The sequence below is a fragment of the Eptesicus fuscus genome, chromosome 20 (assembly GCF_027574615.1).
Source record: "Eptesicus fuscus isolate TK198812 chromosome 20, DD_ASM_mEF_20220401, whole genome shotgun sequence".
NCBI lineage: Eukaryota > Metazoa > Chordata > Mammalia > Chiroptera > Vespertilionidae > Eptesicus > Eptesicus fuscus.
In genome coordinates, this window is record NC_072492.1 from 33,666,830 (window position 1) to 33,690,257 (window position 23,428).

Below are 23,428 nucleotides of genomic sequence, written 5' to 3' on the forward strand. Positions count from 1 at the left end.
TCCTCTTGGATCATCACAGTAACCTCCCAACTAGTCTCCAGCTTCTGCCCAACCTAGTCACCACAAAACAGCTGGAGTGATTCTTTTTCTTTTTTTTTTTTTTCATTGATTTTTTACAGAGAGGAAGGGAGAGGGATTGAGAGTTAGAAACATCGATGAGAGAGAAACATCAATCAGCCGCCTCCTGCACAACCCCCACAGGGGATGTACCCACAACCAAGGTACATGCCCTTGACTGGAATTGAACCCGGGACCCTTCAGTCCGCAGGCTGACGCTCTACCACTGAGCCCAACCGGTTAGGGCTGGAGTGATTCTTTTACTAGGTAAATCAGCTCATGCCACTCCTTTGCCCCAAAGCCCCACAGGCTTACCATCTTACTCAGATTAAAACCCAATGCCTTATAATGGCCAAATTGCCCTAAACCTCATATCCTACAACTCAAACTCTCACTCATGCTGGTCTTCAAACAGATCTGATTTCTCTTATCCCCGGGTTCTTGCTCCTGCCTCTCTCTGCCTGTAATCCTCATCCCCCCGCTATGCAGGACTCCCTTACTTACTTGAGGTGTGGCTCATTAGTGATGCCTTCGCTGACTACCTCCCAAACGCTATCACCCCCTGGTACACATTTATACTTGTCTGTCTTCCCCCATTAGAATGTTCACTTCACAAAGGCAGGAATTTTGGGTTAGCTATATGCACAGACTATAAGCTGAACATGCCAGAAATGCCAAATCTAACAAAAAATATACCAAAAGTAGTAATCCTATATAATAAAAGGGTAATATGCAAATAGACCGAACAGTGGAACGACCGGTTGCTATGACACACACTGACCACCAGGGGGCAGACACTCAATGCAGAGAGCCCTGAGTCGGGTTCACGGCTGGCAAGCACAGCGGTGGTGGTGGCAGTGCTAAGGATGTCTGACTGATGGCTTAAGACCGCTCCCTGAGGGCTCCTGGACTGCAAGAGGATGCAGGCTGGGCTGAGGGACCCTTACCGCCCCCCCCCCCCAGTGCATGAATTTTCGTGCACCGGGCCTCTAGTTTATATAGGCACATTATTTTCAATAGTTATTATCATAATATATATTACCACTCTTCTTTCTGAATAAACTTTTCCATCAGTATTTCATCCTATCTTTTATTTTTTTAAATATATTTTATTTTTTTATTTATTTATGTATTTATTTTTTAGAGAGAGAGAGAGAAAGGGAGAGGTATAGAGAGAAACATGGATGAGAGAGAAACATCATTGAACGGCTGCCTCGTGCACGCCTCCCATAGGGGATCGAGCCGGCAACCCAGGCATGTGCCCTAACTGGGAATCAAACCAGTGGCCTCTTGGTTCCTGGCTCAACACTCAACTGCTGAGTTGCACCTGCTGGGCTCATCCTACCTTTTAGATTCCTTATTCTTCCATTGCCCATTTTTCTCTTCTGAAACCAAAATCTTTCTAACAATGTCACAGATTTAATCTCAGACTAATCCAAATAAAGGATTTATAAAGAGTCTGTCTCTACTATGATGCCCTTATCTATTTTCTCTACCCACTGGTCAGACTTTTACTGAGTTCCTTCTTTATTTATTTCTCTTTAATTTTTTGTTTTCCTTTGCAAGCTATCCCTTACATTGCCATTTGCTTTCATTTTTGTTATGGTGGTGGTTACCTCCAAGATTAGGACGATAGGTCTTCAGTTTTGTGTGGGAGTCAACTAGAGTTTTCTCTACCTACTAGAGGCCCGATGCACGAAAATTCGTGCAAGAATAGGCCTTCCTTTCCCCAGCTGCCAGCACCGGCTTCCCTCCTGCACCCGGGACCTGGACTTCCCTCCTCTGGCTGCTGGCAGGTACTCAGGACCCAGGTTGCTTCCCTCTGCTCCCACTTGGTCAAGAAGGATGTCCGGAATGACGTCTGGTCTAATGAGCATATTACCCTTTTATTATTACAGATTTGCCTCTTTGTTAGACACCCTCACACTCTTATTTTTGAGTTCTGGATACCATAGCTCTTTTACTCTATCGTAACCTTGTTACTTTTTGTCTTTTCAAAGTCTTCTCACAAAATGTACACCTACCAATCCTTTAGTCTATTCTAGTCAAACCAACTGCACACCAAATATAGAGCCAGAAAACATCTAAGCCTGTGCGTCTCAACCATACTGGCTCCTAGAGTGTTTTAGGAATCTGTAAGGGAATTGTGGGTTATCACAATCATTGAGGGGAAAGGGAGATGGTAGCATGTACTTGGAATGCTAGACATCTGCAATGCAACAAACTTACACAATAAAATATTGTCCCATGTTCTGTCAGACTTTTCAATGTCCTGCCAGACACCTACTCATGTGTCTAAGGCCTAGACTCTAACTCCACTTGACTGATGCCAAGCTTTTTTTTTTTTAATTTTTAATATGGACTAAAACTTCTAAGAATTCCTCTGTGTGAAAAACAATGGAAGATTATACTTTGACATAGTCAGACTTTACCAAGAAGTTGTACACTATTTTGGAAAAATCATGCCCCCAACAGAAAGACCTGCTGATGCTTGAGGAACCAATAGAACATACCTACTGCAATTGTATCTTTTGCATTTACAGTTATTGTTTATGCATGCAAGCAAATGACACTTTGTATTTTTCTACTATAGACTTTTTAGCTTTTATATTTTGAATTATATACTATTTTGCTATGTTTCTCCTTTACATACAACTGGGATGTTTTTGGGGCGTGTGTATGGACGGGTTATATTATCCATGGTTTTCATTACAGAACAATATTTTTAAAAGGCTATTCAGCACATATAAAGGGACGCTGGTGCCGATAAAATGGAGACCACTAACATAAACAGGTAGACCACTGCAGGATTTTTCCCACTTGCTTCCCTGCCTACTGTTGACACTCTGACCACACCATACGTGACCTCATTTTCATTTTCAAGGATCCTACGCTTTTTCATAGGGGCCCTAATTGTGCGCTGATAAAAAAGAAAACTTGAATGGTTCTTAAGAATTAAAACAATGGGGAGGGGGGAAGGAGACATATGTACTACTATTTGTAATACCTTAAACAATAAAAATAAATAAATAACAGTCTCGCATCCGTGATTTCGTTGGATGTTCGCAAGAGTCCTACAGGGAACGCAAACTGTCTACAGATTCTTACCAACTGTAGTGTATTAGAGTAAAAACGAAAACAAACCAGGAATACTTGACTTGAGCCGCTGCCATATCTTCGTTTATGAGCGCTCAAAGACCCCACAGGTTAAGCCACCAAGATTCTCAACCAGATGAGACGTGAGAACTTTTTTCTTTAGGGTTTATTTCGGCCTGCTCCTACAGAGATGAGAAAACCGAGATTTGAGGAAAGTTAAGCGACTTGCCCACGGGTCCGAGATTACCATAACATTTCAAAACAGGGGTTTAAGAATATACGGGAAGGTCTATTCTATTGCACAGGTTTTCCTCACCGCAAATTTTAGATTCAAGTCTGTCACCTCAGACAAAACCGGAGGTGGGCGAACCCGCCCCTCGCTCCGCCCCCAGGGCTGTCCGCGGCACTGCCTGACTGGCGGCCAGCGCAGGGGGCCTCGTGGGGTCCTTCGCGCGGGCTCCGGACGCACTGCCTGAGCGGGTGCGCAGGCGGCTTCCGGTGTGGGTGACGAGTGGTGGCCGAGAAAGGGGGACATCAAGGAACGCTCAGGCTTGGACCATGGCGGACGGCGGCTCGGAGCGGGCTGATGGGCGCATCGTCAAGATGGAGGTGGACTACAGCGCCACGGTGGATCAGCGTCTGCCCGAGTGCGAGAAGCTGGCCAAGGTGAGGGGAGGCCGGCTGTCTGTGGCGGGCGCCAGGGGCTGAGTCACCGCGCGGAGTCTGCTTAGGCCTCAGGGGGCCTGAGGGCTGGAGCGCGCATCCCCAGCCGGGTTAGGCCTACTTGAGTGGGACACCCCAGGGCCGTCTGATCAGGGAGACTCCAGGCGGGGTGCGCCCGTGAATACCCTCCCCAGGACAGATGGTCACTTCCTCCCCGTAGGAGTTGGGGCCCCGAGAGTACTTTTTGCCTTTCCTTGGATACGCTTGACCGTTTACTTTGGTAGTTTCCCAGGGGTTAAGGCCGCTTCGGCATTCAGGCTAGATCAGGGAGTTTCGTTCTATTGCTGAATCAATTTATGTCAAGTTGTTTATGGATCGTGGCGATGCGCCTGGTGTTTGGCCAGGAAAGGGGGCAGGAAAGTGATAGTACGAGGTGATTAACACAGGGTTTCTGTCCTGGAGGAGTTCGTGTACATAACGAATCGGACAAGTCATACCTGGCGGTGAATGCCATACAAGTATAAATAAATGGTTATTGGAACACAGAGAAAGAAGCTGTTGATTCTTACTGGTGGGATAAGGGATGGCTTTACAGAGAAGCTAATGTTTGTGTTGGGCCCTGACGAGTAAGATTGGGTTGGGAAGGAGTCATTCCTGCGGCGGGAACTATGTAAGTAAAGACAAATAGACACTAAAGTGCAGAGTAAACTAATTAGAGGAGTTCTTGAATAGTCCCCAATTGCTTATCTCCCATAGGATAGAAATTTAACTTGATCCAAACATTTGCCACGCCCCCTGTGATGTGTGAGGCAACTTTGTGTATCATTTTATGTATAAAGAAACAAAGGCTCAGAATTGTTTGTCCAGCGTTACAGTTATTAATAGGTAGAACCAGGGATTCAAAACTTGGTTTGTCTGACTAGGATATAGGTGGTGGTTGACTCTGCTCCATCATGGGCTATTGCTAAGGCCTCGTTATGCTCAGGGCTTATTAAGTTCCTAGATCAGTCTCCAGCCACAGACATTTATTGCTATCTATCTGGAGTGCATTCACTAATAGGGTTGTTTTTGTCCCTACGGAGCTTACTGTATAAGTACATTACAGTGTTCACAAATCCAGGGACAGGAGGAGTGACGAGTAATGCATGACACTTAGTCTTAGAAAGAAACCTTTTTAATGTCCCCCCACCCTCTTTTTTTCCAGAAAAGAATTTAATGGGGCTTTACCAAAAAAAAAAAAGGATAGGGAAAGATGATGAAGTTGATATATCTGTATTTCTTAGGTTCAGTACACTTGATGGAGGAGAGCCAAAAAAATTCATCTCTGAGCTTTCTAGTTGAGAGTGTAAAGAAACAGCATCAGCCCTAGCTCGTTTGGCTCGGTGGATAGAGCCTGGGCCTGTGGACTGAAGGGTCCCGGGTTTGATTCAGGTCAAGGGCACGTACCTCCTTTGCAGGTGCCTCTCCCAACCTCCAGCCGGGCCCTGGTGGGTGCTCTGCTTGTGCAGGAGGCAACCAAATTGATGTGTTTCTCTCACATTGATGTTTCTCTCTTTCCCTCTCTCATCCACTCTCTCTAAAAGTCAATGGAAAAATATCCTCAGGTGAGGATTAAAAGAAAGAAACAGCAACTTAAGGGTTGGAAAAATTCAAACACCTACAGTGCCAGAGAGATAACAATAGCTGACATTTATTGAGTAGTTTCTGCAGTGCCAGGCACTCTTCTAAGTGCTAACATGCATGAACTCATTTGCTCCTCACCTTAGCCCAGTGGTCGGCAAACTGCGGCTCTTGAGCCGCGGTTTGCCACTCTGTTGACTAATGAGTTTGCCGACCACTGCCTTAGCCCTATGTGATAGGTGTATTATTATTATTGTTTTACCGACAGCAGGCTGAGAGAAGTTGAGTCACATGCTCCAGGGTCATACAGCTGGTAAAGTGATGGGGCCAGGTTGCAAACCTAGACAGACGGATTCTAGAGCTTGTGCTCTCACTATGCTATCCTGCCTAGCAAGCCACATGTAAGGAAAAACTGAACTTCTGAACACCTGCCCACGGAAAAGGGCAATAACTCTTCACCTCCAGTTAATCTTTGCCAGTTGGAGATGAAGGCCAAGCCTTGTCAACTCTTCTATTTTGAGGGAGAAAAATACTATCTGAGCTAATACTGTGTAGATCAAATTAAACATACCTACAGGCCAAAGTAAAACATATATACAGGCCATTCAAATTTCCTACAATTATGACCTAGTACAATTCTGTTTCTGTGTCCTGACACTCACCTAGCAAATAACAATAATAACTAATATTTATTGCTGTGTAAGTTCTGTATGATGTTCGCTATTATGATGATTATGTTTATATTATGTTCCAGCCACATATCCATTTAGGAGTTAAAGGATGGACACAGACATACAGAACTAACAGATGCCCAACAAGTACTGATGTTAAACAAGCTCCTTAGTCATTCACCTCATTTACAAGGATTGTTTTAAAAGTCACTTGTTCCAACAAGTTAGTTTTGATAGCTCTGGCCAACTTGTTCCTCTTGAGTTAAAAGGCAGCATTGAGAGGTGGAATTTCCAGAACTATGCTTAGATAGGGAAGGACGGAAGGAGGAGAAAGATGTTTAGCCATAGGATTGAACATAGAAAGTGGGATGGCTAGAGAATTGGGAGTTGCATATAATGAAGTTGGTGGTAGTGTTCCTCAAATAGTACTGAATTGTTAGCCATATAACTTATCACATCCTACTCACTGAGATAGTAAGAATCAGGAATTGTAAGCCATTAGGTTCAGGTCAACGTCAACACATTCAGTGCATGCTATATGCACTTGGTGCAAGGGAAGCAATAATTAAACAAGGTCCAGCCCTAGAGGAACTTACAGACCACCTAGGAGGCAAGACATGCACATTAATAACTGGCACAGGTATAAAGGGATGTACTGTAATATCTGCAGAAGCAGCATGATGTGCTTGTCCAGATGCAGAGCACTGAACACCAGTGTCAACAGTATAGACACTGTCCCTGTTACTACAGAGTTTGCATTCTAGTGGGATGACAAAGACAGTAAACAGTTAAGTAGAACAGAGTTGGGGGTCATTGCAAAGAAGAAACCCACTGGACTTGAGTATTAAAGGACATGCTGAATGACTTGTTTTTAGAGAGCGTTCTCTGAGAACCTTTCTGAGAAGGTGACATTTAATGTTTCATTGATACATGCAGACCATTGCTCTAGAGCAGCATGTGGTCTCTTCTCATGTAGGGTCAGTTCTTTAAAAACTATAGTTCTAGCCGAGACCAGTTTGGCTCAGTGGATAGAGCGTCGGCCTGCGGACTGAAAGGTCCCAGGTTCGATTCCGGTCAAGGGCACGTACCTTGGTTGTGGGCACATCCCCAGTGGGGGGCGTGCAGGAGGCGGCTGGTCGGTGTTTCTCTCTCATTGATGTTTCTAACTATCTCTCTCTCCCTTCCTCTCTGTAAAAAGTCAATAAAATATATTTTTAAAAAAATAGTTCTAAATTTGCCATATAGTAAACTACACTCTGTCAATCACAGTCATGTGACTAACAGTAAAGGCAAATGCAGCAGGAGGTGACTGTGAATTAGTTATTTGCATTTTAACTATTTTTGTACTATATTTTGTTGCCAGATGGTAACCATTTCCCTATAAGATTATTTTGATCAAAGCAAAGGGGTGATTTAAACTAATATAGTCTAGTTTAGTGAAGGGAACTTGGACCTGGAAACAAGGACCCTGGGCTCTGGTTCTGCTGGTTAGTTTTGTGGCTGAACTATTTGGTCCTCGGTTCTTTTACTCTCTAAAGTAAGATGATTGTATTAAATGTCTAGTAGTGTTTCCAGTATAATAGTCTGTGATATTTTATGGCTTATTAGCCTTTACTTTGAAGAATTTATAAATTATTTATGTATTTATTTTAATTCTCATCTGAGTATGTTTACCAATTTGAGAGAGAAAGATATCGATGTGAGAAAGAAACATCTCTCAGTTACCTCCCCTAGGAGCCCTGACCTGGGATCAAACCCAAAACCTAGATATGTGCCCTTACTAGAAATCGAATCCTCAGCCTTTTGGTGTGCAGGACAACACTCCAACCGACTAAGCCACTGGGCCAGTACTATAGATTTGTTTTTTGTTCTTTTCCTCTGATGGACATTTAGCCAGCATTTATTGTATATGTGAATCTGTAGAGCTTTCAGAACTGCTGCTCCCCTTTGCATAGGAAACATTGTTAAAATGTTAGTAATCATATATGTTTAAGATTCAATTAATTAAGTTCAAACAATGGCTTTTCAGTACATATTCTGCTGCATAGAAAAGTCATAGTTTAAAAGTTACCTTGACAAATATGGAAACAGTATTTTTGAAAAGTCCAAACATTATTTGTACTTAATTCAAAAGCTGCTTAATTAGTTTTTTTCATCAATAAAAGAATACTCACGTGTTGTCCATGAATGTCATTAAAATAAATATTTTTCCGCATTAGAAAAACAATTTCTAAATAAAACCTTCTTCATTGCTTCCAATTCATTCAGTGTTAATTAATATCAGTATCTTTTTAAAATATATATATATTTTATTGATTTTTTACAGAGAGGAAGGGAGAGGGATGGAGAGTTAGAAACATCAATGAGAGAGAAACATCTATCAGCTGCCTCCTGCACACCCCCAACTGGGGATGTGCCCGCAACCAAGGTACGTGCCCTTGACTGGAATCGAACCTGGGACCCTTCGGTCCACAAGCTGACGCTCTATCCACAGAGCCATACCGGTTACGGCAATATCAGTATCTTAAATGCAGGTTGTTTTTTTTTTTTTTGTTTTTTTGCTGTGGGTTGGTATTGTTTTTATCAAAATGTGTGCTTCCTAAAGGATGGCTTATTTTAGTCCTGGTTATCATTTAGGTTTATATTGTTTGAATTTTGTTGTTTTTCATTTCTTAATATGTCCCAGGGAGAATGTTTTGTTTTTGCAAATGAGGTATCGGTTATTATCAGTAGCAAAAAGGGGTGTAGTTTATTTGTATCAGTATCTGCTTAAGAGCATGACTTTTGATTTAGCAAGTGTTGGTATTGCCAACTGGTCTTCATTTCTTTTTTTATATAATATTTTTTATTGATTTTTTTTTACAGAGAGGAAGGGAGAGGGATAGAGAGCCAGAAACATCGATGAGAGAGAAACATCGACCAGCTGCCTCCTGCACACCCCCCACCGGGGATGTGCCCGCAACCAATGTACATGCCCTTGACCGGAATCGAACCTGGGACCTTTCAGTCCGCAGACCGACGCTCTATCCACTGAGCAAACCGGTTTTGGTGCTGGTCTTCATTTCTCTTCAGCTTGCTTGCTTGCTTCTTATTTATTTATTTATTTATTTATTTATTTATTTTAGAGAGAGTAAGGGGGAGAGAGAGATAGATATCGGTCCCTTCTGCATGCACCCAGACCAGGAATCAAACCTTCCACCCTTTCGTGTGCATGATGATGCTCCAACCAACTGAACTGAACTGGTCAGGGCAATTCTTTATTTTTAAAGCCATTGATAAATTAAAACAGGGTTTTCTATCTTTTTATCACCAAATATCCTTTTTAATTTCTTCTCAAAACTTCATGATTTAAAAATATTTGTTATGGAAATTTATAAAGAAAATTCATTTTCCTATTTTTATTCTTTAAAGACACTTGCGACTGCCAGTTAAGAATCTCTGTTTAGAATAAGATAAACAAACAGAAGTTACTGCACTGAGTTGATAAATTAGAATTCAAAACATAGACTTGATGTTTTGCTCAGGTGCTAAATCATTGTTGTTCTATATTCACTTAGGTATTTTGAAATGTTAAAGGTAGCTTATGGGCCCCAGGTTGGAAATCACTGACTATGAAATCCCTGGGAAAAGCAAGCATTATCATGAAAAGTACAAAAGTAGTTATGGAGTAGTCCTTTTCCTCTAAAATAGGCTGCTGATTTTCTTTCTTTTCAGTGTCAGAAGCATCTCATTTTAGCGTAGTTATTTGGTTTTTGTATTGGTGGTGGTAGTTTTCATTGTTCATTTTAATCTTTTATTTTAGGAAGGAAGACTTCAAGAAGTCATTGAAACCCTTCTTTCTTTGGAAAAACAAACCCGTACTGTGAGTAGATTATAGTGCAAAACCTCAGTTGCCAATAATTTCATTTAACATGGTTCCATTAACTTTGGATATATGTTCATTTTTACAGGCTTCTGATATGGTGTCTACATCCCGTATCTTAGTTGCAGTAGTGAAGATGTGTTATGAGGCTAAAGAATGGGATTTACTTAATGAAAACATTATGCTTTTGTCGAAAAGACGGAGTCAGTTAAAACAAGTAAGTTCATGATTGCTCAAAAATAAATACATTTGTATTTATTTATTTATTTTAATCTTTATTGTTGAAAGTATTACATATGTCCCCTTACCCCCCCATTAACCCTCTCAATACATTTGCATTTAAATAAGGACTTCCAGAAAACCTTTCTGTGAATCTGTTTTAAATCTGTTAAATCAACATTCTAAAGAGTTTAAAATTCTGTCAATATTCTCATAACTGCTTTTATTTTGTTTCTTCTTCTAGTCTGTATATATTTGCAACTTTTAGTGAGTGTTGATACAACTTTGGTATATTTCCATGTTGCTCCATATCTTCATGTTTATAATTTTAAATGATTCTGTTATAATTATTTTAAAAGGTTTGCTGACCCCTGACCTAGATGGAATATTAGAGCTGGAGGAAATTAGTCTAACCTGCTTATATTAACTATGAGGAAACGGGCCGCGGGGGAGCGGCAAGAGATGCTGTTCTTTCACTATCACATTTTATCAAAATGAATATGGGTGACTGTGGCTCCTCCCCAACCAGATGATGGAACTGTTTTACCTTCTGCCTCTGCCACTGACTCTTTCTTTAATCATATTATCTGCTGGTCATTGCCTCACTTCTCTCATAGCCAAAGTTGAACTCTGCTTTTCTTTTTCATTATTATTATTATTATTTTGTCTTTATTCTGTTTTCATTTCTTCTTTTTTTTTTTAATATATTTTTATTGACTTCAGAGAGGAAGGAAGAGGGAGAGAGAGATAGAAACATCCATGATGAGAAAGAATCATGGATCAGCTGCCTTCTACAAGTCCCCCACTGGGGATCTAGCCCACAACCCGGGCATGTGCCCTTGACTGGAATCGAACCTGGGACCTTTCAGTTTGCAGGCCGACGCTCTATGCACTGAGCCAATGCTCTATCCACTGAGCCAAGCTGGCTAGGGCTTTCATTTCTTCTATATGTTTCTGCTTGACTGCAAAAAAAGCTAGCTAGCAAGCCTTCCAATAGATGTGGCCAGGCATGCCTTTTCCACCTTTCCTTTTGCATAATCAGTTCACCAGTTGTAGTGGGGAGGGGCACAGTCTTGCACCTGAGGGTTTCCTAACCTTTATTGATTTGTTCCTAGGTATTCAGTACTTCCCAACTAGCAGGGAGGTTTTAATGTTCTTTGATGTTCTTTTTATAGGCATTTCCATGTGTGAAGTTGCTTGTGAAGACCAAATTTAACCACAGCACTTCCATCAATAACGTACTTCCCTTTCCTGTATGAGGAATGAATTTTACTTATGAGTGATTTTTATTATTTTAGGCTGTTGCAAAAATGGTTCAACAATGCTGTACTTACGTTGAGGAAATCACAGACCTTCCGATCAAACTTCGATTAATTGATACTTTACGAATGGTTACAGAAGGAAAGGTGAGTTGTCTGTTGGTATAACTCATGGTGATAAATACTCTCTTACTTGTATTCAGAGATACTTTTATACTATATTTAGACATTTTCTATTAGTATGTAAAAATAAGGTTAATTCTTCACCCTGGCCTGAATCTGCTTGAAAAGTCTATGTTTGGGATAGCTAAGGTTTCACTCTAATATTTAAATTGTTAGAGTATTTGCAGGGTGAGGTTAATTTTCAGAATTTTACTATGATGTCATCCTCCCCACCCCCAACCCCCCAATATTATATTTCTCTAAAAAAGGGCAAATACAGAATGGTGACTGTGGTAGATACGTTTCTTTCTAGATAGATTTTTGTGGTTTGAAGACAAAAACTTCGCTTGTATTTAACTTTTTGTCTCTTTATCAGTTCAATAAATGTTACTGAGTACCTCTGTTGTGCTAGGTCCAAAATGAGCAAGAACTATTATTTTACCTCAGAGAGATCAATTATAAAAATAATTACGGGGCTGTGTCATGACATTGTAGTGCTCTGTAGCATAGAGGTAGGGATTGACTGGGTGAGGTGCCCAGGGAAGCCTCAAAGAGTTGATAGCTGAGCTGGCTTTTTAAGAATGAATAGAAATTCTATAGGGCCAGGGGTAGGGAAAAGGGCATTTTACACATAAGGGAAAATAATAAACAACAAAAAAAAAAAATCAAAGTAAGAAACACCTAGTATATTTAGGAAACTGTAAGTAGTCTGTTATTGGAGATTAAGGCTTTGGGGGATGGATTGGGGAAAGGGGGGTTGCTTCAGGGCAAAGGCTAAACGGGCAAGCCTTAACATGAAAATTATTTTTCTAGGCTGTAAGTTATGTAGTTGTAGTTTTAATGTTTAATTTGTTGGAAGTTACCAATGTACTATTACTTATAGCTACAAAAAATGCTAGTAACTTCAATACTTATCAAGATCAGATATATATATTTTTTTATTGAATTCAGAGAGGAAGGGAGAGGGAGAGAGAGAGAAACATCTATGATGAGAGAGAATCATTGATTGGCTGCCTCTTGCATGCCCCCCACTGGGGATCGAGCCCACAACCAGGGCATGTGCCCTCAACTGGAATCCAACCCGGGGCCCTTCAGTCCTCAGGCCAACGCTCTATCCACTAAGCCAAACCAGCTAGGGCGAGATCAGATATTTTTAAAGGAAGTAGCATTGTATTTAAAGATCAATCAGAATTAGAGTATTGGTTGAATTGTGGCTACTGGACTGTATATGCTCTTTGTAAAGGGTGTTATTTTTCAAGTAATCAATCTTTTTAAAGGTTGTGCCACTTATGTAGCATGTAGTCTGTCATTCATTAAACACAGTGATTTTATATTTAGGTTCTCAAAGCAAAGCTGCAAAATATGAGTAATGTTTTATAGAGACATTTTCTTAAAAATTGCATGATTGTGAAGTATAAGTACCATATAGCTCTGCTTGTACATGGAGGATAAAGTGCACAATACCTCTAAAATAAATACTCTGCCTCGTTTGAATAATAGTTTAACTCTATCTTTAAATTTTTGATATATTTCTATAGGGATTTTGGTAATTATAATAGATTTCTTGTATTTGTAGATCTACGTTGAAATTGAACGTGCTCGACTAACTAAAACATTAGCAACTATCAAAGAGCAAAGTGGTGACGTCAAAGAGGCAGCCTCCATTTTACAAGAGTTACAGGTAAGATGCTGCATTGTAGAGTGTGTGGAACTTTGTTTAGTCAGCATTATTTGCCTGTGGAAATAGCTTATTTCGGCACTTTATTACTTTTTTCTGAAGCACCAAGAATTAGAGTGAATACAGTAGAGTGTGGGGTTATTCAAGTAGCTGGAAATAGAATAATTATGGTCCCAAATACATTTAACTTCTAAAGAAATGTTGCTTTTTTAATATATATTTTTTTTATTTTCGGAGAGGAAGGGAAAGGGGGAGAGAGAGAGAAACCTCAATGATGAGAATCATTGATTGGCTGCCTCCTGCATGCCCCCTACTGGGGATCAAGCCCACAACCCAGGCATGTGCCCTTGACAGGAGTCGAACCTGAGACCCTTCAGTCCGCAGGCCGATGCTCTATCCACTGAGCCAAACCAGCTAGGGCTCTAAAGAAGTTTTGAAAATAAATTAGGATTAACAAGTTAACCTTGATTTTGTGCTATTATTTGAACATTTTAATTCTCAGAATTTAAATAAAATCAGTATTTCATATACCATTTACTTATGCCTTAAGAATTTGCTATTAATTATTGGCTTTGTTCTTAATTAATATTTAATTGGTGGTCAATTCTTAAGAGTAACTTTAAAATGAGATAGCAAAGAGCTAAAGAAATCTGAGAAAAACCATAGACTGTCTCACCAGAAAAATGTACATGAACTATGCTCAAAATTTAGCTTCTAGCCCTGGTTGGTGTGCTCAGTGGTTAGAGTATTGGCCCGCACACCAAAAGGTTGCAGGTTCAATTCCCAGTCAAGGACACGTACCTGGGTTGTGGGTTTGCTCCGGGCTCCGGCCCCTGGTCCAGGGCACGTACTGGAGGCAACCAGTTGATGTGTCTGTCTCACATTGATGTTTTTCTGAAAGTGGTTATACAAATTTATGAATGTGTTAAAATTCATGGAACTTGGGGACCCTTTCCCCCTCCCTAGGTGGGAGTCCATTCTGTGGGACTCTTTTCCTCTCCCCATGTGCGAGTCTGTACTTGTTCTTCAATAAATCTCCACCTTTGCTATGCCAAAAAAAAATTATTTTTTTTTCATGGAACTTTACACCAAAATAAAAAATTTATTGTGTAATTTCCTGGAGGAAACTAGTTTTCTATATCATCATCAGCAGCACTCTCTAAAAATGTGTGAACGTTCTTACTATTTATCAAGGGTGAATATTTTAATATGTATTTCATGCTATTGCAGTTTTAAAATATTATAAATTAATTTGGGGACCTCCTCTTCTAGGTGGAAACCTACGGGTCAATGGAAAAGAAAGAGCGAGTGGAGTTTATTTTGGAGCAAATGAGGCTCTGCCTAGCTGTGAAGGACTACATTCGTACACAGATCATCAGCAAGAAAATTAATACCAAATTTTTCCAGGAAGAAAATACAGAGGCAAGTATATGTCTCAATATGAATTTACTTTAAAAATGTTTAGGGAAAAAAAAATAAACCCCAATTTATCTTGTCAATTTTCTTTTTCTTTTTTCAGAAATTAAAGTTAAAATATTATAATTTAATGATTCAGCTGGATCAACACGAGGGCTCCTATTTGTCTATTTGTAAGCACTACAGAGCAATATATGATACTCCCTGTATACAGGCAGAAAGTGAAAAGTGGCAACAGGTAAGAACATATTCTTATACTTGACATTGATACTTATGAGGAACAATTTGCATTTTTAAATTTATTATGAAATAATTTTAACTTCAGTAATTATGTGCAATTTTATAATGCTGCTTTGTATTCACTGTGTTGATAATTCAGTTTATCCTTACTGATTCAGACATGTTGTGGTAATACTCTACCACCTTGAAAGAAATAGACTTACTATTAAAAATATATGGCCTGGCCAGTGTGGTGCAGTGGTTAAGTATCAACCTGTGAACCAGGAGGTGAGGTTCAATTCCAGTCAGAGCACAGGCCAGGGTTGCTGACTTAATCCCCAGAAGGGGGCTTGCAGGAAGCAGCCGATCAATGATTCTCATCATTGATGTTTCTATTTCTCTCTTCTTCTCCATTCCACTCTGAAATCAATTAAGTGTGTGTGTGTGTGTGTGTGTGTGTGTGTGTGTGTGTGTGTAATGTACAGCAGGTCACCTGCTAGCAAGGTTACAGATAAAGACCTATTACTTTGAAAAATTGTTACATGTGTATTCCATATAATTTTGTTATATGAACTTTCTTTTTTATACATTTGTTTTAAAAATAGCCCAGGAAGTAATTCAAATTAGCAAAGATTTTTTAGTACAATATTAAAAATGAATATATATAATTATTTCATGATTTTTTAGTTCCTGCCAAAGTTTTCATTGTTTCTAATCGTGCATATAATCTATTATGTTGTGTGACTGTTTCAGGCTCTGAAAAGTGTTGTCCTCTATGTTATATTGGCTCCTTTTGATAATGAACAATCAGATTTGGTTCACCGAATAAGTGGTGACAAGAAGTTAGAAGAAATTCCTAAATATAAGTAAGTACTTTTATAATTAGCTTAATATACCTCAGTAGAAGCACCATTTTGAAAGAAAATTGGTTAACCTAAATGTACACTTAATTGGCTGCTGATAGATTGTATTAGAGAATACAATTGGAGATAATAAAATGTTTTTTATAGTTCTGCATTAGAAATTAATGTAATGAGATGATTGCATACTTCATTCTAAACCACTTATCAAGTAGAAGTTTTATTTCAAGCTAATTATAGCAGCTTTTGTTTAACCATTTGATGAAGTTTTTATCAGTAGTTGGGGCTTTATGATTTTCTGAAGTACATACTTCTGAAAACCTATTATATAAAACAGACATATACTTCATAAGCACGATGGGCTTTTATTTTCTACAAGTTATTTTTCTTTTATCTGTTTCATTTAAAAGGTTATATTCATTAGTACAGAGATTGGCAAATACAAGATAGTGGAGAGCAGAATGTTAAGCATGGGAATGCTATATTCAGAATTACTATGGGGAAAACTGGTAGCAAAATTAGTAACATTAATAATCTACTTGGCTCTTTTTCTGCAAATAAAAATTTATTTTAAAAGTCTGTTGATATTTAAATTCTTGTTGTTATATTGGATGAAAGTTATTTTACAGATTTGGAATATTAAGTTTTATACCATTTACAGGGATCTTTTAAAGCTTTTTACCACAATGGAGTTGATGCGTTGGGCTACACTTGTCGAAGACTATGGAATGGAATTAAGAAAAGGTTCTCTGGAAAGTCCTGCAACTGATGTTTTTGGTTATACAGAAGAAGGTGATAAAAGGTGGAAAGACTTGAAGAATAGAGTTGTTGAACATGTAAGGATCTGGAATGATAGAGATGACAATTTAAAAGTCAAGTTTAGTGAATTTGAGCATAAACTTTTGTTTGATAATTAAATGTGTTAACATGCTTCATTTTGAGAGGACCTCTCAAGAATCCAAAATTTTGTAGCACATATACCAGAAGGAATTTCTTAATGTGAGGGATGATGAGAATGGGGAGAATGTTTTCTATCTGATACTCACTTGGTAGTTTTGGAAATGGGGTAACATATCTTAAACCTGCCCTTTCTTCTTGGTGTCACTACAGATTCAATTGTGCCAGCATTCATTCATATAACAAACACATTTATTATGAGCCCTGTATGTGCCAGACAGACACTACAGAGTGCTGGGACATAGCGGAGAGTATTACATGGTTGCTATCTTAAAAAAACTTAAAAATAAACCATAGGGAAGGCACATTTGTAAGTAAAAGCATTATAGATATTGTGGTGCAGGTATATATAGAGGGGAGCATAAGGAGAGTTGATTGGCTCTACCTGGAAGAGTAGTCAGGTTAGATACATAGGCATTGACACAGAAGATATGATTTGTAAGAAGAGTATGTAGTTAGCAGGTAAAGGGAGAGCAGTCCCTTTGGGCAGGTGAGATAGTCCCAGCAAGGGCATAGAAGCACAAACCAGCAGGGGAACTTGGGGACCTCCAAGAAAAAGGCCCAGTGAGAAAGGAAGTTGGAGATGTCGAAAGGGTCTGCATCACAACACAGATTGTACACACATAGTGAAAACTTCTGAGAGGATAATGGCCAGGCCTGTATTTTACAAAGATTCCTCTGGGAGTAAGTGTGGAGAATGGATTTGGAGAGAGAAAAGACAAGATGAAAAGATTAGTTAAGTGAGGGGCTGTATGGACTTGAATTAAGGCAGTAACCACGGTATTGAAGATGACAGATGGAATGGAATTATTTTAAGAAAGAAAATCAATAGAATTTGGTTATTGATTGAATTTAAGTATAGAGGAAAAAGTAGGGGCTAGAATAGTTCTCACACTTCCTAAGAGGTTAGTGTTGCCATTGACCCTGATAGAGTTGGGAAGAGATGCAACTTATTAAAACATGAGTTCATCCCTAGCCGGTTTGGCTCAGTGGATAGTGTCGGCCTGTGGACTGAAGGGTCCCTGGTTCGATTGCAGTCAAGAGCACATGTCTGGGTTGCGGGCTCAGTCCCCATTAGGGGGCGTGCAGGAAGCAGCCAACTAATGATTCCCTGTCATCATTGATGTTTCTATCTCTTCCTCTCCCTCGCTGAAATCAATAAAAATATATTAAAAATATATATAGCCCTAGCCGGTTTGGCTCAGTGGATAGAGCGTTGGCCTGCGGACTGAAAGATCCCAGGTTTGATTCCGGTCAAGGTCACATGACTGGGTTGCGGGCTCAGTCCCCAGTGAGGGGTGTGCAGGAGGCAGCCAATCAATGATTCTCTCTCATCATTGATGTTTCTCTCTCTCACTCTCCCTTCCTCTCTGAAATCAATAAAAAAATATATTTTTTTTAAAAGATGAGTTCATTTTTCTCCCCACTGTTCCCATATTTCCTTGTGAGTACTTTTATTCTGTTAGTAATATTAAGAATAATAAAGAGGAGTCTCTAACTTTAGTACCATTTCCAGTAAAAATTAGGGATTTCATTTCAAATCACCTTTAAATAGTTAATAGTGATGTTTGAGGTGATCTCAATTTTTAAAAATGTTAACCTTTTAAAAATTTGTCATAATTAGGAAAAGCTTAACTTTAGTTTCTTGCATATAGCGAATATATTTTAGTACAGTTATAATTTTTTGTCACTAATTTATTTAAGATAAACCTATATTTTGACTGTATATTTTAAGAGAGTTGTGGAGAGTACTCAGAATAATTTGCAAATAACTGCAGAAACCAAAATACATTCCAGTGGTGGGCTATGGAAAAAATAAAAGCTCTGAATCTGACATTTTAACTAAATCTGTTTGAAAACAAATGGACTTGTAGCCTTACTGACAACTGTTGTGTTCTCTTTGTCTGCTCTCCTCTCCCCAGAATATTAGAATAATGGCCAAGTATTATACGAGGATAACAATGAAGAGGATGGCACAACTTCTGGATCTATCTGTTGATGTAAGTAGTAAACTTCATTGTTTTATTTGTAGCCATTCATTTTGAATATCAATCGACTTATAAAAATCAAGTGAGGTAATCAATTTTGTTTTATTTAACTTTAAGTTTAGGTGATAAGTTTCCCCAAGCTATCTTAAGTACCAAAAAATTGCTTAAATACTTTTTATAGTTACATTAACATTGTCACTTAAATATGTTAGTTTTCCATTGATTAATTTGAAGTTCAAGGTATATGTTCTATAATAAGTATGTTTAGGTTCACAAAAGTGAACTGTAGAAATAAAAGATATGAGGGAGACTTGACCATAGTTCACTTGAAAAGGTCCCAGGACGTTATAGAGAGGTTTCATTTTCAGATCTGGATTTCATGTTGATAAAATGTACACCACCAAAGAAATAGGCGGTAAGTGAAATGCACAGTAATGGTCTGAAAAGCCATTTCTGTAACCAGAGTAGCTGCGACAGTTTAGCTGGAAAAGAAGAATCATGGAGTGTTAGAAGGTTGACCGTTGGTTAATTCATTAGCACTTCTCATATCTGGATGAGGATACCAGAGTCCTTAGAAGCAAAATGCCTTGTCCATGGCTAATAGTTGCCAAGTAGCAGAGCATATATTCTACCCTGACATTTCTGGAAACTTTGGGAGTAGATTCATACTTGAACCTGACTCTGAGTGGACTCGGATTCTATTCATCCCTAGACTCTCAGTAAAATCCATACATTATTAAAAGAAATCAGCAGTTGCTAACTATTACTAATGAATTTTAGCTCTGCATATTCTTAAATGAAGAGTTTAGAAAATGCTTTCCTTAAATTCTGCTTATTATCTGTAATTATCTGGTATTAATCCAATTTGTCTTTCTCTCTTGCAGGAGTCAGAGGCTTTTCTCTCAAATCTCGTAGTAAACAAGACCATCTTTGCTAAAGTAGACAGGTTGGCAGGAATTATCAACTTCCAGAGACCCAAGGATCCAAATAATTTATTAAATGACTGGTCTCAGAAACTGAACTCATTGATGTCTCTAGTTAACAAAACTACACACCTCATAGCCAAAGAGGAGATGATACATAATCTACAATAAGGGTCTCAGTGCCCTAATGCTTTTAGAAAAGAGTTAACATTGGAAGTCATTAAAAAAAGAAAAGACTCTTATGGTGTATATGTTGGGTTCTTTTTTCCTATTCTCAACTCTTGTCTAAAATTTAAAATATAGTGAATATGTTTGAGGCCCCTTTTTAACCTTTCAACTCCCTAATTTCATTGTTAACTTTTCATTTGCAATTGGTACAAAAATAGAATACATTTCTATTGTCTGAGTGCTCAAAACATGGTGTCATAACTTACCCAGATGTTTGTCTATCATTTGAAACCTTTTTAGCCATTTGTTTTTATTCCGCTAACAACCATAATGATAATAAAAGCAGTATATGCACGTTTATTTCCTATGGTTACATGTGTTTCTGAACATTTTACGGGGTAGTGATTTAAGTGGTTTTTTAAATAAATTCTGTTGTAAATGAATTAGTAGATTTTTTAAAAGATTTTTTTTAAATATATTTTTATTGATTTCAGAGAAGAAGCGAGAAAGAGACATCAATGATGAGAGAGAATCATTTATCGACTGCCTCATGCATGCCCCCTACTGGGGATCGAGCCTGCAACCCATGCATGTGCCCTTTTGACCGGAATCGAACCCAGGACCCTTCAATCTGCAGGCCGATGCTCTATCCACTGAGCCAAACCAACTAGGGTTGGTTTTGTGGGTTTTTTTTAGATTTTTAAAAATTTTATTAATTTTTAGAGAGGAAGGAAGGGAGAGGGAGAGATTCCTGCGTTCCCCCTACTGGGAATCGAGCCCACAACCCAGGCATGTGCCCTGACCAAGAATGCTAACCCTAATCAGCAACCTCTCGGTGCACAGGACAGTGCCCAGCCAACTGAGCCACTCTGGCCAGGGCTATTTAGAAGAATTGTAAAAGCAACATAGAACATATAGGAACATTTGGGATAGAGTTGTGGTTTGTGAAGAATTTGTATTTTAGTATTGTGGCAAAAAGTCTCTAGCCTGAGTGTGTATGGGGGAGCTATTTGGTAGGCTATATAGACTTTTTTTAAATCTTTTTTCTTTTTTAGGGGGGTCTAACTGGCTTTAATCACAGTAGCTTATTTTTACCCTCTTCCCTTGACTTGACCAGTTTTTGAACAAAATCAAGTGATGTTGTGTTGGCACAATTTAACACAACAAAGTCATTTTTTTTTATAAGACTTTGTGGCTTTAACTTAATATATCTGATTGCATCATTAATGCTCCAAATTCATTATCTCTTTATAGGAACTTTAGTTCCTTTGAACACTGGATAACAACCTAAAATGCTTAGAAAATGACTCTCCCAAAAAGACTTCAGGCCACTCTCTTACCAAATGGTATAGTACTAACATTTTTTTTAGAATTAAAAATAGTTTCACTGTCAAAAGGAACATCTGAGATCAATTAACATGAGCAAATTTTGGAAGTTTTTAAAATTTGATTTATTTCAGAGAAAAATGAAACAATGTTAGATTATTTAAAATGATGTTAAAGAAAGTATGAGGCTAATTTTTATAAAATACAAATGTAGAAAGGGAAACATTTCTCAATTCATTTTCCATATAATGATCACTAAATTGTCCCATGATCCCATGGCTAAGGACAATTTGTGGGACCTCTACTATTTATGCTGAGTCATTGTGAATAATATAATATTAATCTAATTTTATTATTTAGAAATTTAATGTATTGGTCACATTAATAACATCAACATCTGCTATCACTTATCTTTAAAAACTAACCAAAAATATCGCAAGTTCAGAAACATTTACTTCACACTAGCAGTAAGAATATGGTTTTAATTTTCTTTTGAGTGAAAAGGATAGAAAATAAAATTATTTTGCATTGTTAATTTGTAAATCGAATTTAAGCCAATTTGAATTTAGCTTCTCATTAATTTAGTCTTTCTGGGGACTCATTCCCTTTGTATCTGCCAAACCTAGACTCTGGCCAAATACATTGATATAAAGACCTCAAATGCTCCCCTTTTTATTTAACGTGCTCACCCTCAGCGAAGCTCCTTGTGTGTTCTGATTTGCTGCCACTTGTTAACTGTGTCCCAGTGACCCAATCCCACTTGACTTGCTTAACTGCTCATCCATTTCTTGTTTTTTTTTTCTGTCCAAACAAATATAAGAGTTATTACCAACTTCTTAGTGTTACAAAGAAGAATCAGTTAACCTAGGGTGGTAAAATATTTGTGATTTCTTTTTAAACCTGAAATCCTGTCTTACATTTCAGACCTAAACCAGCATTCATGAAAAGGACAGAGTCACTTTATTTTAAATAGAGAAGCTAATACTTAACTCATTATCATTTTCATGATTAGGTTACTAACCAGCAAGAGAGGTGACAAGCTTCTGTTTTTAGGATTTTTAAAAAGTGAAACACCTTTTATTTCTGTATAACATATTTTAGAGTTCAATAGCTATTTCTGTATCTCAGTTTCCATATCTTGTTACTGAATCATCAAAAACCTCCTCTTTAAAATTCATACCGTTTCAATCTATCTCTTATAAGTGTTAAATGTATGATAAAAGTACTTATTTTAAGTTGTTTTCAGCTCCTGGATTTAGCTGCAATAAAAGCACCAATTTGTGGGTATTTAAGAAAACCTGGACAATAAACTCATACTTTAAAAGATTACTTCTCTTTTTAATTCTCTTACTATTTAAAACAAACAAAAATTGATAGATAATTTTCATTTTTCTTTAAAAATCATGTTATCTCTCTCCACTTGTTCTTTTTTTTTTTTTTTTAAATATATTTTATTGATTTTTTACAGAGAGGAAGGGAGAGGGATAGAGAGCTAGAAACATCGATCAGCTGCCTCCTGCACACCCCCTACTGGGGATGTGCCTGCAACCAAGGTACATGCCCTTGACCGGAATCGAACCCGGGACCTTTCAGTCCGCAGGCCGACGCTCTATCCACTGAGCCAAACCGGTTTCAGCATCCACTTGTTCTTAAGTAGTGGGAAAACATTTTGTACTTATTGGCTCCCCCCACCCCCACCCCATCTCCCCAAAGTCTTTCTAATTTGGGATTGGGGACAGGCCATGCCTACTTGTGCTCTTGACCAGTGGTTATCCAACTCAGCACACATCAAAATCACCCACAGGGCCTGTTACAACAAGGATTGCCTGACCCCCACCCCAGAGTTTCTGATCTAGTAGGTCTGGGGTGGGACCCAAGGATTTTCATTTCTAACAAGTTCTTGGATGATGCAGATGCAGCTGATCCATGGATCACACTTGGAGAACTCTTCCAGACAACACTTGGAGTAAATATAGAAAATAACTATGTTGGGGTTTTTAAAATATTACTCTGAGAAAAAATACTGAGTGACCATGGACATCAGTGAAGTTAAGATTGTGCTACAGAGTGATGCTTATCCAGTGCCTTTGTTTTTGAGTCTAGTGATTTGAAACTGGTTTTGTTGTGTCTCTTGAGATGTGGAGAAATGCTCTCACTTTTTCAGTGGATATAAAACAATGTTCCAAAATTGGAGCCTAATAATTGCTATGTTGAAAGAATTGAAAGACTGCAGAAGTTTCATCATCTGCTATTGTCTCTCTGTAAGATTGGGAGCCCTGTTTAT

The 23,428-nt window shown here is 38.5% G+C and overlaps 1 protein-coding gene across 1 annotated transcript; it reads left to right on the forward strand.

Annotated features, from left to right (window-relative positions):
* Positions 1–3,611: 3,611 nt before the first annotated feature.
* PSMD12 (proteasome 26S subunit, non-ATPase 12) lies at positions 3,612–22,470 on the forward strand. Its single transcript, XM_008149408.3, has 11 exons — positions 3,612–3,819; positions 9,910–9,969; positions 10,058–10,186; positions 11,487–11,594; positions 13,186–13,290; positions 14,560–14,709; positions 14,807–14,941; positions 15,676–15,788; positions 16,444–16,618; positions 18,662–18,739; positions 19,612–22,470. Exons 1-11 carry the CDS (start codon positions 3,712–3,714, stop codon positions 19,819–19,821), a joined length of 1,371 nt encoding a protein of 456 aa, XP_008147630.1. The 5' UTR covers positions 3,612–3,711; the 3' UTR covers positions 19,822–22,470.
* The last annotated feature ends 958 nt before the right edge of the window (positions 22,471–23,428 follow it).

Coding starts and splice junctions, on each gene's coding strand:
- PSMD12 (XM_008149408.3), top strand. CDS start 3,712: ATGGCGGACGGCGGCTCGGAGCGGGCTGATGGGCGCATCGTCAAGATG. Junction 9,970..10,057: donor TGGAAAAACAAACCCGTACT/GTGAGTAGATTA, acceptor TCATTTTTACAG/GCTTCTGATATGGTGTCTAC. Junction 13,291..14,559: donor CCATTTTACAAGAGTTACAG/GTAAGATGCTGC, acceptor CTCCTCTTCTAG/GTGGAAACCTACGGGTCAAT.